The sequence below is a fragment of the Mollisia scopiformis genome, assembly GCF_001500285.1.
Source record: "Mollisia scopiformis unplaced genomic scaffold LY89scaffold_29, whole genome shotgun sequence".
Taxonomy (NCBI): Eukaryota; Fungi; Ascomycota; class Leotiomycetes; order Helotiales; family Mollisiaceae; genus Mollisia; species Mollisia scopiformis.
The window spans coordinates 802772-816314 of NW_017263609.1; the positions used below are offsets into that span (position 1 = coordinate 802772).

A 13543-nucleotide genomic window follows, 5' to 3' on the forward strand; every position below is an offset into this window, starting at 1 on the left:
CTCATGAGTGTTCCTCAACTCCAACGCCTTGTGCTGGGAAACCATGCCACATTCCGATGCTCGTGGCTTAGGCCATCAGTTACTGTGGAGTACATCTGCTTGTCACCGTCACACTCAAGTCACTGTTAATCCAGATTTCTACAGAAAATCAGGTTCTCTCCCTCATTATTCAATTACCACTCAATACATCAAACTTCCTGTCCCTGGTACTTTCAATATCCCAGCATTAGTCAACGCCTCCGCAAGTCCAAATATCATCCCATCACATCCCCTAGCAGCCACAACATCCACCGTCACGGGTAGATACTCCTCTTGCAGTGTTATCGTGGAATTGTATGCAGCTTGGCCGACTGTGGATGTCAGCTCACATCCCCACGGACAATGGAAGTCTTACTTGGGAACACCATATCAGGAACTTCAGCAAAGTTCGACACACGCGAGATGCTAAACCCGGTTGGAGGTACAGGTGAACTGTTCTCGTCAGTCTTTATCTTCAACGAGTAGAATACTTACTTTCGATAAAGGTTTCGATAATTCGGAGTAGCATCGCTTCCAACATATAACAGAATACTGTCGCTACAACTCTCAACACTCGGTGTGATCACTTCAGTTGACCACCAATCCATGAATACAGTCTTGTTCTGCAAGGCTTGAGTTGTGGCATCAGCACTAACATTATTCTGGCCGTACGCCCATCGAATCAATGGTGCAGGATCAACGAATGGTCGCTTTCCATCATGAGCAGCTGCATAATCGGCGTAGAATGGGAGGGTGAAGAGTGAGTATTGTTGCTGGGCGATCAACACTGGATAGACGATTCCAAGATAGTCGTCGATGGAATCTCCTCCTGCTGCTGCTGGACCATTTGTTGACCAGAGAGACTCAACGTCGAGAGCAGTGGTTGAGGCGTTGAGGAATGTTTGAAGCTGTGAGACGAAATCGAGTAGGATGGTATTCGCTTCGTTAGATGCAGAGGTAGGGAAGCCGGATGTGAGGATTTTGGTAGGGAATGAGGTGAAGTTGCTTGCGATGTTGCTACCATAGAGAGCTTTCGCTGCTTCATGCCAGAGAAATGGATCTCGGGTGAGGAATCCTGCAGTGTCAAGGTTCGGAGAGAGCGGCATCACGCCATCAAGGCTAACGAGACCGTGTGAAGGTCTATTTCCGAAACAACCATTCACTTCAGATGGTCCACGAATCGATCCACCAGTATCTGATCCAAGGCCGATATCAAGCCAATCATAAGAACCAATTCCTGCTCCTGGACCAGAAGACGAGGAGGAAGGATCTTGGTAACCATCTCCACGGATGTTGAAAGGGGAATGGTAGTCCACCCAATCTGCAGTGGCCGTCTCTCCATTGGCGAACTGAGATGTCTTCATCTTTCCAATAATGACAGCTCCTGCATCGATGAGCGTTTGAACGGCAACAGCTGTGACATTTCGAGGAGGGTAAAGATCATAGTAAGCACGGTTTCCACAACTTGTCTTGATTCCAGCGATATCATAAATATCTTTTACACCGAGCCGTACACCTGCAAGCGGTTGAGCGGCAGTCTTGGTGTAGTAGAGCCTGGAAGGGACTCCAATCGTGAGACTTTGAGCTCCTGGAATGGCAGCACTAAGAATTGAAAATGTGCCATCTGTGTTGGGTTTCAATCCTTCAGTGAAAGCTCCTTGAACGTCAGAGTAGAGTCTGTATGCTTGGTAGATATCACCGGTGGATGCAGACATGAAATATGGACCAGGAGGAAGTTCTGTTCTCCATCCTGTGAAATTGTGTCCTTGGGCTTCGACTGAGGATGTGTAGGCTCTGGAGGGCATGAAGAGTTTGGTTCCGTATTCTGTGAGGGCTGCTCCGAGAGGATATTGAACTGTTGCTGGAGAGGATCCGGTATGTTTCAGGTAGATGGCTGGAGAGTTAGTGAGATCGAGGAGGAAAGAGAAGGTGAAGAGGGACAAGGGTATTAAGGGGACGGGTGGAGCATACCTTGAAGGAAACCAGCATTGAACACATCATCGGATGAAGTGTAATTTCCAACTATAGATCTGAATACAGAAGTTGTGAAAGAACTCGTGGTATCTTCCATAACAGTCAAAGGAATTAAATCCACACCAATTGTCGCTGCTGAACTCAGCATATCTGCTGTAGCAGAAATAATGGAGACGGACTCTGGAGCAGCATAATAATCGACTCCATTGACTATCAATGTCTGTCCAGATATTGATACAATGGCATTAACAGTAACTGCCAAACTCAAGGCGAGGAAAGCGTGCGCCATCTTGACGGAGTGAGAGGGATAAAGATACAAGATTTGGGGAATGAGAGATATAAAATGCCCACTTTCGAGGTTTAGGAACGTGCAGAGAGTAAAAGCTACCCTTGAACTATTGATGGTTCCTGCATATTTACTTACCATCGAGATAAGGATTCCTTGTCGATGGGAAATGCCCTTGTCGAGAGTGCGGGGTCTCAATTGTCAATTCGGTGTGAATTCCATCCGCTGCTGCATTGGCCTTTGCATGGAAGGATCACGGAAAGGCTGGGTCTCCAATTATCTCTTGGTACACCGCTCCTAGTCAGCATTGAGGCTGTTGTGATGTTTACTTTGAAGTCAACAGTGGGGGAAGATAAGCTTGGCGTACCCGTGTTGGCGGTTCGGTAAACCTTGGCGAGATAAGGGGAGGATAGTGCCTTCCTTTTTTGGAACCGAGAGCATTTGCGCATGGGGTAAGATGGGATATAATTATTTTCATTAATAGTTGAATCGTCAAATTCGGATAATTCGGAAGAACATCTTGTACTCGAAGAAAGTCGTCGGCCTCATTTTCATCCTGCTTTATCCTCCAATCCATTGCCCCTCACTGCCCTGCCTTCTCTTTCTTTTCAATTTCAAGTAATTGTTTCGCCAACTTCACAAATGTTTCCTCCTTCCTATGAAATTTTAATCCAAGAACTTTCTCTGCCTTGGCACTGCTACACTCATACGCATTCTCAGGCAATGGGTTTCCACCAGGCGTTCCCTCTGGTGTTCTCTCCCCCAATTCCGGGATATCCTTCCTCAACATATCAGAGATCTGTTGCGAAGAGATCTGTCCAGCGCAGATGATGAATCGTTGACCTGAAGCTTCAGGTACGGCCACTGCTTTGATATGCGCTTCTGCTAGATCCTGTTCTTGTTAGTTTTGCTCGTTCCGAGTGAAGTTGACTTACTCGGACATCCGTATACACATGCATTCCATTTGGTGGAAGTTCTGCATCTTTCTTTGAATCGACAAATAAGCCATAAATTCTCGAATTTGATTGATTCAATTCTTTGACACTCTTGACTGAATGGCGAAGTGGTCCATAAACCATGGGTGGGGTCAAGGTGACGAGATCAAAGTTTGGTTTCTCTTTTTCGACGAAATCCCATGCTATTTTCGTTAGCTAGATCTCCCACGACTGGAGATGACTGACCTGATTTCTCAGCAAACTTCTTGCTAGCTTGATACGCATTGTTTTGCGTTCCAACTAATGCGCTCTCCCATGTTGTGGGATTCCAATCATCCTCAGTGTAAATCTTCTTCGGGGCGTCGGGAGGTGCTCCAAAGTTGACCACAGCAGCACAACTACTCGTGATGACCACTCGCTTCACTGTTGGTGCATGAGCTTTGACGGATTTCAAAACTTCGAGAGTACCCTTGATAGCTGGATCGAGGAATTCGCGATTATCTGAGATGACACGATAGAGGAAGGGAGAGGCGGAATGGATGATGGTATCGAATGGTGGGGAAGACTTCACGACATCGTCAAAAGCTCCAGGAGCGGTGATGTCTGGAACGATTCCAAAATCAAGTTGTGTTCCTTTATTGGGGAAATCAGCGAGAACTTGTTTTGCTTTGGATTCGCTTCGAATGATAGCTCGAACTGAGAAGCCTTGATTGAGGAGATGTTCAAGAATGTGTGAGCCAATAAAGCCATTCGCACCGGTGAGCAGAACTCGAGACATCTTGAGATGGTGGTGAATTTGAGATGAAAATGGCCGGCTTTATATCAAAATTGCTTCGGCTATGATTCCGGCACCCATGAAGCGGACATCCCCAATCATAGTGCATTAATTCCGCTTTTAGTCAGGGGTTTATGCGGAAAATCAGAACAGGAAGTTCAATGATCGAATCAGAATCATTTTCATTGCAACACGGAAAGTATTCCGACCCACAGGGTGTGTCAGCATGGTCAATTGAAGTCTGACTAAACCACTTGCAGGAGAATGTATATCGGATTGGATTTCTTGTCAGAAATGACGCAGTGTAACAAGGAGGCATTGCGAGATTCGCCTTGAAATAGCCGAAAGAAGTCCATGATGCGGAATGGAGGGATGGAATTTTCGGGATATAAGTGAAGGGGAGGGGAAATGGGCCTCTAAGCACAGATTTTCGAAAACATGGCAACAATGAGAGCAATTGGTATGAACTATCTCAAGGATATGAATCCAACTCACAGATTTAGATATCAAAGATGGCACGGGGCCAGTTTCCCACCTCTTCATGAATTCCGACATCCCCAAACCTCAACCAGGGAAATCTCAAGCATTGATCAAGATCCATGCTTTCGGGCTTAATCGAATGGACTTGATGCAACGAGAGGGCAAGTACAATGTTCCGCCTCAAGGTGGAAAGATTCTTGGAGTGGAGTTCTCTGGAGTGATTGAGGGATTGGGTAGTGAATCGGATTTCAAGATAGGAGATGAAGTCTTTGGATTGGCCTATGGAGGTAAGACTTTCAAGAACTTCTGAGATCGTACTAACAGAACAAGGCGCATATGCAGAGTACCTAGTCTCCTCAACGAGGATGCTCATTCGTAAGCCAAAAGAACTATCATGGACAGTAGCTGCCGGAATTCCCGAGGTAAGACTTTCATCTTTGACGAAAACAAAGCTAATCGATAGACTTGGATTACTGCTACGCAAGCACTTCACCTCGTAGGGTGCTTCAAACCTGGCGATAATGTCCTGTGGCATGCTGGAGCATCGGCTGTCTCGATTGCTGGCATTCAGTTGGCGAAAGCCGCAGGAGCCAAGTCTATCTTTGTGACAGCAGGATCCGATGACAAAATACAATTTTGTGAAGAACTGGGAGCCACGAAAGGATTCAATTATCATAAAGATGACTGGGTAAAGGGAGTTCTGGGTGCTACTGATGGTCATGGAGTAGATGTGACCATTGACTTTATTGGAAAGAACAACTCCCAAGGAAACTTTGAAGCAGCAGCCATGGATGGAAAGATTGTTCAACTTGCCAGTATGAGTGGATCGAAACTTGAAGCTGGTCTGGACATTGGGTTGCTCGAGAACAAACGCTTGCGTTGGGAAGGAAGCAGATTGAGAAGTCGTGATCTGGACTACCAGCATAAGTTGAGAGATTTGTTGGTAGAGTTTGCTTTGCCGAAATTCGTGGATGGGACCTTTCAAGTTCCGATTGAAAAGGTCTTTGATTGGAAGGATATTCAAGAGGCACATGCTTTGATGGAAAGTAATCAGTCAAAGGGAAAGATTATTTGTATTGTGAGCTGAGATGAATTAACTGATCACGAGAAGATGGGAAGGCAGCCAAAGTACTGTTGAAGTTAGTATGGAACGAGAAATGCAGGAGTACGTACAATCCAAGGATCATTGAACCTCAAATTTTGATCCAGTCCGTCAATTTCCTTGATTTCTTCTTCTGTCAGATCAAATCCTTTTGCATCTAGGTTTTCGAGCAACATCGGTAGGGTGTCACTTTTTGGAACGACGGCGATACCTTGTTGAGTAGACCATCTGAGTAAGATTTGTGGTGGAGATTTGCCATGAGCTCGAGCGATTTCGTTGATTACAGGATGTTCGAAGAGATGGGGCGTTTTGACTGCATGTTCGAGATCCATTTCGACATAGCCTGTTGGACCAAAGCTACTGTAAGCTGTGACAGTGATTCCTTCTTTCTTGGCAAACTCCATGAGTGGTTTTTGAACGAGATAAGGATGATGTTCGACTTGGAGAGTGGCAGGACGAATGCGTGCATATCGAAGAAGATCGAGGATGGATGAGCAATTGAAGTTGCTGATGCCGATTGAGCGAACGAGACCAATATCGACGAGATGTTCCATTGCTTCCCATGTTTCCCGGATCGTGGCGTTTGAGAGTTGAATGTCAGTTGGAGTAACACCATCGTAGAACCATGCTGGTGGATAACGAACAGCAGGGTCCACATAACGAAGAGCGATGGCTGAGAAGTTAGCTTGGGTCAGGGTGAGGTAAATGAACTTACGGAAATGCATGATGAATAGATCAAAATATTCTAAACCCCAATCTTTCAATTGCTTCCGACATATTGGCTCAACATGTTCTCGTTCATGGAAAGTGTTCCAAAGTTTTGACACGATGAAGAGTTCTTCTCGTTTGACGATACCTTCTTTGATGGCTCTTGCAATCCCTTGACCAGCTTCTACTTCGTTGCCGTAATCTGAAGAGTTAGAGGTATCTGGATGAGAGTGAGAGTACTTACCACAGGCTCCATCAAATAAACGGTATCCTGCTTTGATGGCATTGTAAACTTGATCAGCTATTCTGTCATTTGGTATTTTCCATAGACCATGGCCCACGAGGGGCATCTTGGTGCCATTGTTCAAGGTGAGTGTATGATTTGGCATGATTGTTTGAATTGATTTGAAGTACAGAGGTATCTTGGGAATTTATAGTCTTCCATCTTGGAGATTCATGGCGTGCCATTGTGACATGATGAAGAACTAAAAGCTCGTGGTCAGATGTTGATGGAGACCGGATAAATGTGTGCATCACGTGTTGTAATTATCCGGAGAAGAATCATGAACGACCAAGGGAAAGAATGAGATGGTCTAGAAAATTCGAACGCAAAAAACGAGAACTAAGGTAAGATGATCAGATGAAAGGAAGTTGATGAATGATCGACTTCAGTTTGAACATTCAGCGAGATTCTAGCGATCGTGAAGCCAGGTTGAGGACCTTTCAGAGTAGAATATCAACATTGTCTCCTCCGGTGGACCGTGGCAATCTAGTTTCAGCTGAAGAAAAGGTTGCAATGATGGCGTGTTGGAAGTTCGGAGTTTTCCTGAACAAGCGCTCCAATCATCTCAAGATTTTGAAAAGGAGACAACAGCTGATTTCCAAGTAGCATTCATTTTGCAGACTGGGTAGGCCAATGTGCCGAATAGAATAGAGTAGAAGGAAACTGTGAAGCATGACCACCAGCCTTCGCGTAATCAACTTGGACTCAACTCTTGGGGTTGTGGTGAAGTCAGGCTGAGATAGGGGCAGTCAGCAGCAGTCACTCGATCTGCTGCAAGCCAAAACTCTAGCTCTAATGGTTCTGAAATAGTATGAGCGCTTGAAGAAGACGAGAACATGCAGGTACAAGAACAGAGCAAAAGCAGGCTTTTCAATGAAGAAGGGAGTTGAAACATTGGCAGATAAGCTCGAGGCCTGAGACAAAGAGATGTGATCTGTATCCATTCTCGTCGACACCGCTTCGGAAAAGTTCGTACTAGGCGACGAAGAGCGGTATCATAGGATCTCGGGAAGGAATGGAAATAAACCCATGGTGTCCGCCAATTTGGACACCGAGATTGTGCGTCGTTCGTAGATTCCATCATCGGGGTGGACTTCCAAACCGTTCTGGTCTTTTCAACAGACGCATTCTCCTGACTGCTATATTCGACCTTTCCCGACTTCAATTCCCAGCAGATGCTTCAAGGCTAGTCCATTCTCTTGTAGTGCATTGGCAGACGATCACAAGCTGCTGTCTTTGCCCAAGAAACTGTGTAGTTGTACTAATTTGGGAGAAGAAGTTGGGAGATGCTGGAATAATGACGATAAAAAGTCATGGAGGTCCGCAGTCGTATGGTAATAGCCGGGAGAGGAGGATTGTTCGCGGAATGCCCAAGGGAATTATTCCCTCTCTACATTGTCTACATGGGCTCCTCGAGGGGTTCATATTTCGAGTATGTACTGTATGCAGCTTTGTCCGAGCCCACTTCCTGCCCAAGGTTCGAGATCTTCTTCAAATCTGCTGCCCGCGGTGTGTACTCGAGCTGAAGGAAGCAGCACGTCGCAGGCATACATGGCTGATATCCTTGAACGTTTCGTCTGCAGCTTTGAAGTGTGAAAATGGTGGCTTCGTAGAGGTTGGGGATGCTGGGGATGCTGGAGTCTATCACGCTGTTTTCTTTGGCACATTGGTTGCTTGATCGAAGGCTGATGCATCGTCCTAGCGCTTGATCGGTCAGCAGAGAACATAGAAGCGTTGATGCGATTTAGTCAAATCTGCGGAGACTGTGTCAACCATAGCAGCACATGTTGTGTAGTCGAAGTCAAATATTCGTGAATCTTCGCGTTTTCACCAGCAGGCGATTCTGCCATGATACACCGCCTCAATGTCCCTTTCCTCAACCCCGACTTCACCGTATCAAACGCACTCAAAATGTCTGGATTCGGTCCATCTTGTCCTTCTACGAAAGCTTCAACCCCGTCCCACATTGGAGAGGGAAGAATGGGATATACGAAAGAGGACACGTTCATGGTTCTCAAAGATCACAGATCCATCTGCCTCGAAACCTGAATTTTGCCTTCCCGACCAGAAGTTCCAAGTGGAAGATATGATCCTTCACAGCAGAGGAATCTTTACAGCGTGCAGCTGCTGATATGTACTGTTGTTCTATTTGTATTTTCGTTCTCGTCGATACCATCTCGAGACTGGCAGATGGATTGCAGTTGACTTCATTCTTCAATGAAGTCTCCTTGTGTGCATCCATCTAGTGCGACACAATGGCTCTGGAAGTTGCTGCCACAATATTTTGTTCTTTTCCTGCTTTGCCAAGTCTTCAGTTGCTCAGTATCGTTCAGTTGTCAGTCACTCGTTCCCACGAACCAATCACGCTCTCTCAACGACTATATCTGGCCTCACGACCCAGTACCCTCAACAAAGGCAACGAGCTTAAAGTGAGTCATTACAAGAGGACAGCTCTCTGAAATCTCTATCTTAAGAACCTTGATCGAGAAGTCATCTGAAGCATTAAGACAAAATGTCTCGAAGAAATCAAATCCTCGCAGTAATCACATTCTCACTCGCTCTCTACCTTGCCATCATCTTTCGCCCCCAGCCCCAGCAAATCAATTCACCAGATGATCCCATTGGGGAGCTAGGCGAATATGGCGAAGGTAAGTGTTTGCCTGTCTTGAGACTCAGCTGATGCCTGCAGTAATCGGTATCGAACTTGGAGAAACTTCTCGTGTGGGAATATTTCGGAAGGGAAAATTTCAAATCATTGTCAATGACCAAGGCCAGGAGTCGATACCATCTTGTCTTGATGATGTTTGCATCAAGTAAGTGCTTCCAACTTGGCAAAACCCCGCTTATGTCTCAGACGCCCTCACTTCGATGAACAAGTCTCCTCTCATATCATGAAGCAACTGAAAGCTGCAGCCGAAGATCAACTTGGTACGAACATCACCCATGCCGTCGTTTCCGTCCCAACATACTTCAACGATACCCAGAGACAAGCAACAAAAGATGCTGGCAAGTCTGCAGGTTTAGAAGTTCTCCGTGTTGTCAATGAAGCAACTGCAGCTGGAATAGGATATGAACTTGATCGGAGCAATGACGAACTTAACATCCTCGTTTATCAGCTTGGCTTCAACACATGCGATGTTACTCTGATGACTATTGATCGAGGAGTGTTTGAGATCATGTCTCTTGAGATCATGTCTCTAGCCAGTGCGAAGGTTAGTAGCGAACAATACGATCAAGCAGTCCTTGAACATGTCATTGGGACGCCAGACATGAGATCTCAGGTTACAAAAGCGTTGAATACCCTATCAAGCAAAACATCGGCCAAGATCACTTATTCTCTCGCACAAAAGGAGCTAAAAGAGGTTCATGAAAGAACATTCAACAGGACGATACCATTGATCAAAAGAGTCCTCAAAGAAGCCAAGTTGTATAAAGGTCAAATCGATGGTATAATCCTCACTGGAGAACCTCGGAATGCCGCAAGAATACGACCATTTGTGGAAGCCTATTTTGGCAAGAAGGTTCTCGAAGGGATCAGTTCAGACGAAGTGATCGTTCGAGGCATTGCCAAGCAAGCTGAGGTGCTTGGTTATGAGTCGGATGGTATGTTTCCTTTTCAATTTTGGGGTTACACTCCGTTGTCATTAGGAATTGATAATGGAGGCATCTTCATCTGTGTTGTTCCTCGAAATTCGGTCTTACCTACATCGAAAAGGATTACCATCGTCACTGTTGAGGATAGCCAGACATCAATACAATTGAACGTACACGCAGGAGCAGGATCGATTACTAGCAAGACCAAATTCCTTGGGACTTTGAATGTTCCTGTGACTCCAGGAGTTCCAGTTGATGTATATTTTCAGGTCGACACGAATGGAGGTTTGGAAGTGATAGCAGGAGATGTGAAGCTTCAGATTGAGGATATTAGGTATAGTGGCAGGTTAGACGAGGTGGATTGGATGATCATGGAAGCAGAGATTGAATGGGAAAAAGATTTGGAGGAGAAGGAGGTGATTGAGAAGAATGGGATGGGAAGGTTCAAGGTTGTGGATAGAATTGTCAAGAATTCGTATAAGGAGAGAGAGACAGGGTGGCTTGGAAGATCTTGGAGAAGCGTTTATGGTACATTTTTGGTTGATGGTTTTGCGCGTTGAGTAGATGGAGGATCAAATGTATTATGAAGAACGACCGATTTGTCTTGGCATTCAGGAGCACGGAGGCAATGGAAATCGCGGTGTAAAGCCAGGGTGAAATGATTGGATATTCTTAGAACTTGGGACATTCTATCTAACGTAGTTCATGCCCTAGGGGTGAGCTCAGCCTTGCGAGGTCGCCCAAAATATTGTTAACCGCGAAGCCGCAAAACCCATACTCCTCCATCAAGTTTCACAACAATTCTATCCAGAACAGGCTTCGGCGCGGAATCGATATTATCGATAATATCGTAACGATATCCAATTCCCTGATTGAATAAACGATATTATATCGTCCCTTTTTTTGAACCCGATATTGAATGAATAATCGAATATATCGCACATAGCGTAAATGGTGAAAAAAAACCCGATATATTAATATTAGTACTAAAAATAGAAATTCAATGCCTAGATTTCTGGATTTTAAGGCTTCGAACTTATAGCCTCGGCTGAGCCTCGGCTGAGATTGGTGGTGCTCCACTTATTTTAAATAATGAAAGCCACAATGCGGCTATTATTTGTTTAGCCTTCGGCTAGTCAGTATTCATAGCCTTAGGCTGCTAGTGACTAGGGTGGCTATTGGCTACGGAGCTGGAACAACTATTATACGGGTCACGTGTACGATATAGCGGATATTCAATCGATTGATTCAAAATTACTTGAATAATAATCGAGTTGAATATTGCCTTCCACGATATAATAGCGATAAATGACGACATTATATCGCAAAAAGCGGAGCCGAAGCCTGATCCAGAACGAGGATAGCTTCGAGCACAATTTCTTGCGTACGATATCGTTGTTCGATAGCGCCTACTCCAATTCCACTTTTTCCCGAACTCGATGATACCTGTGATACTTGGCTGCACTGGCGCAGATTCATCTTTACGTCAAGCTCCCCACCCGAACGATGTTTCCAAGCTTCTCATGGCGGCTGCTGACGCGCGTAAATATTATTCAGATCAACTCCTTCTTGGCAACATGTTGATCCCTTTGCCATCTACTCCCTACCTGCGCAGCTACCCCCAACGGGAATGTCCTCCACCCACTCGATCACATATCAAGCCACACTCCTTCACTATCACGGCTGGCGAAGCCGGACTCTCTCCCTGTCATAGGTGTCGGCTACGAACCTGCGGATTGAGCATGGAATGCAATAGTATCTCAAAGCCAAAGAAAGACGCGATCGAGTGCTGTCCCATGTGACTCGATGAGGTTTTCAAATAAGTCGCATAGCTTCGTGCTGTGCATCTTTTAGATTGCCAAGTCTTCTGACTACTTTACAGTGGTCCGTTGGCCAACGTTTAGGTCACTGAAGAACTTGTAGGGGACTCTCTACAGGTTTGAAATGGCCGAGTCGATAGTTTACCCTCGCGTATTCACGGCGAAAATTGATTTTGCCTTAGTGAACTTCGTTCTTCTCTGGCTGCTTTCCTCCATAAGGCGGAGCTTTATGGAGATTAAGGGAAATCTAATGTACCCGGCAAACAAATACAACTTCGGTTCCCAGAGCTGATAATGATATCTCAGGTCTTTGACCATTCATTGTCAGAGCAAGTCCTGAACTATGGCGTAGTTTATGGGCGGCAGCGACGCTGTAAAATCCTGACTGGACAAGGTTTAAGGGCGATCCTCTGGTTCGTTACTTTTACTGGACAACTTCAGGGAGGTTCTTGAACCTCGGACTATCGTCCAAGCCACTCGACGGGAGTCTTGTGGTGTCTATCGCTAGGGGTAGACATTAGAGGGGGGAACTCTCAAGAAGAAAAAATACACCGCAGCTGAATTCCTGATATCATCAAAAGTGTTTGAAGGATTTCAGTTCGCACCCTAAGATCACCGGAGGTGGTCAAGGGGCATGAGTTTAGGTATCTAATGTATTGGTTCCACAATACAGAAGTTGCCAAGTCCTGAATCTACCCAACCAGGCAGGTGATGGGCGTCTCATGAGGTTTCTAATGCATTGGTTGAGTCTTGACCACAATGTAGAAGTTACCAAGTTCCGATCTTGCCCGAATAGGTGGGAGAAGAGCGTGTAGAGGCCTTGGATATACTGGTTGAGTCTTGACCATGACGCAGGGGTTGACGAGCTCGGATCCTATTTGACTAGGCAGAGGATGAGCGATTTCTCTAGAGGCTTTCGATTTATTGTTCGAGTCTTGACCACAATACTGAGATTGCCGAGTTGAAAATCTTCTCGTTGGAGATGCTGGGCGTACTAAACAGGTCGATGATATATGTAAGTAAGCATTTGCCCTGAGATTTTCCCTGCGCGCCTACTAACACACTGAAGAGCAGCTTCAACATCTACTCGAGATAGTTCAGTCTTTAGCACCGCAGGTTGAAGAGGAAAGTCCTCTATAACCAACACCTTGAATACTCTCGCTGATAAATACCGATGGTGTAGGAAATCTTACGACGCGAAACGACCCGAATCGAAGCAAGACCATAGACAGCGAGAGACGGCATGAAGAATAATCAGAACAAGGGATTGGTTACAAGTCATCACCAGGATCTCTGAGAACTAAAGGAGGTTGTGATGGTCGAAGGTATCTTGCTTGGAATTGGTATCTTGGTTGGAGGCTTACTTGTTCTGAGAAGGGAATGGGAATGTCAATACTCAAGGAAGCGTGGTTCTGGAGGGATGTGGAAAGCTGGGGGAAGGTGTGTGAGACAGGAGCAAAGTGGGAGCCCAGAAGCTGTAAGGCAAGCAGGATGTGCCAGACTGGAGAGAGGTGGGAGGTTCGAGGTTTGAGGAGACTTGCCATAGAAGAAGCTGTGATTGACAATGG

At 45.7% G+C, this 13543-nt stretch overlaps 7 protein-coding genes across 7 annotated transcripts; 3 read left to right on the forward strand and 4 right to left on the reverse strand.

Annotated features, from left to right (window-relative positions):
• Window positions 1-180: 180 nt before the first annotated feature.
• On the reverse strand, window positions 181-2281 carry LY89DRAFT_598475 (putative Glutamyl-tRNA amidotransferase subunit A; the record flags this gene model as incomplete). Its single annotated transcript, XM_018210043.1, has 4 exons — window positions 181-350; window positions 395-471; window positions 514-1912; window positions 1990-2281. The coding sequence occupies 4 exons, from the start codon at window positions 2279-2281 to the stop codon at window positions 181-183; spliced, it is 1938 nt and encodes a 645-aa protein (XP_018063855.1).
• Window positions 2282-2861: 580 nt separating this feature from the next.
• On the reverse strand, window positions 2862-3991 carry LY89DRAFT_741208 (NAD(P)-binding protein; the record flags this gene model as incomplete). Its single annotated transcript, XM_018220679.1, has 3 exons — window positions 2862-3170; window positions 3214-3416; window positions 3460-3991. The coding sequence occupies 3 exons, from the start codon at window positions 3989-3991 to the stop codon at window positions 2862-2864; spliced, it is 1044 nt and encodes a 347-aa protein (XP_018063856.1).
• Window positions 3992-4426: 435 nt separating this feature from the next.
• On the forward strand, window positions 4427-5555 carry LY89DRAFT_741209 (GroES-like protein; the record flags this gene model as incomplete). The annotated part of the gene is made up of 4 exons (XM_018220680.1): window positions 4427-4448; window positions 4492-4755; window positions 4799-4890; window positions 4932-5555. 4 exons carry the CDS (start codon window positions 4427-4429, stop codon window positions 5553-5555), a joined length of 1002 nt encoding a protein of 333 aa, XP_018063857.1.
• A 53-nt stretch (window positions 5556-5608) lies between these two features.
• On the reverse strand, window positions 5609-6667 carry LY89DRAFT_657917 (putative NAD(P)H-dependent D-xylose reductase xyl1; the record flags this gene model as incomplete). Its single annotated transcript, XM_018212451.1, has 3 exons — window positions 5609-6243; window positions 6286-6480; window positions 6523-6667. 3 exons carry the CDS (start codon window positions 6665-6667, stop codon window positions 5609-5611), a joined length of 975 nt encoding a protein of 324 aa, XP_018063858.1.
• Window positions 6668-7190: 523 nt separating this feature from the next.
• On the reverse strand, window positions 7191-7570 carry LY89DRAFT_690485 (uncharacterized protein). The gene has a single exon (XM_018216106.1). It carries the CDS (start codon window positions 7503-7505, stop codon window positions 7311-7313), a length of 195 nt encoding a protein of 64 aa, XP_018063859.1. The 5' UTR covers window positions 7506-7570; the 3' UTR covers window positions 7191-7310.
• On the forward strand, window positions 7195-8345 carry LY89DRAFT_289336 (uncharacterized protein). The gene has a single exon (XM_018206511.1). It carries the CDS (start codon window positions 7577-7579, stop codon window positions 8237-8239), a length of 663 nt encoding a protein of 220 aa, XP_018063860.1. The 5' UTR covers window positions 7195-7576; the 3' UTR covers window positions 8240-8345.
• A 1086-nt stretch (window positions 8346-9431) lies between these two features.
• Window positions 9432-10715, forward strand: LY89DRAFT_598436 (HSP70-domain-containing protein; the record flags this gene model as incomplete). The annotated part of the gene is made up of 1 exon (XM_018210042.1): window positions 9432-10715. A coding segment is annotated over one exon (1284 nt), but the record flags the coding sequence as incomplete, so codon positions are not given.
• Window positions 10716-13543: the final 2828 nt, after the last annotated feature.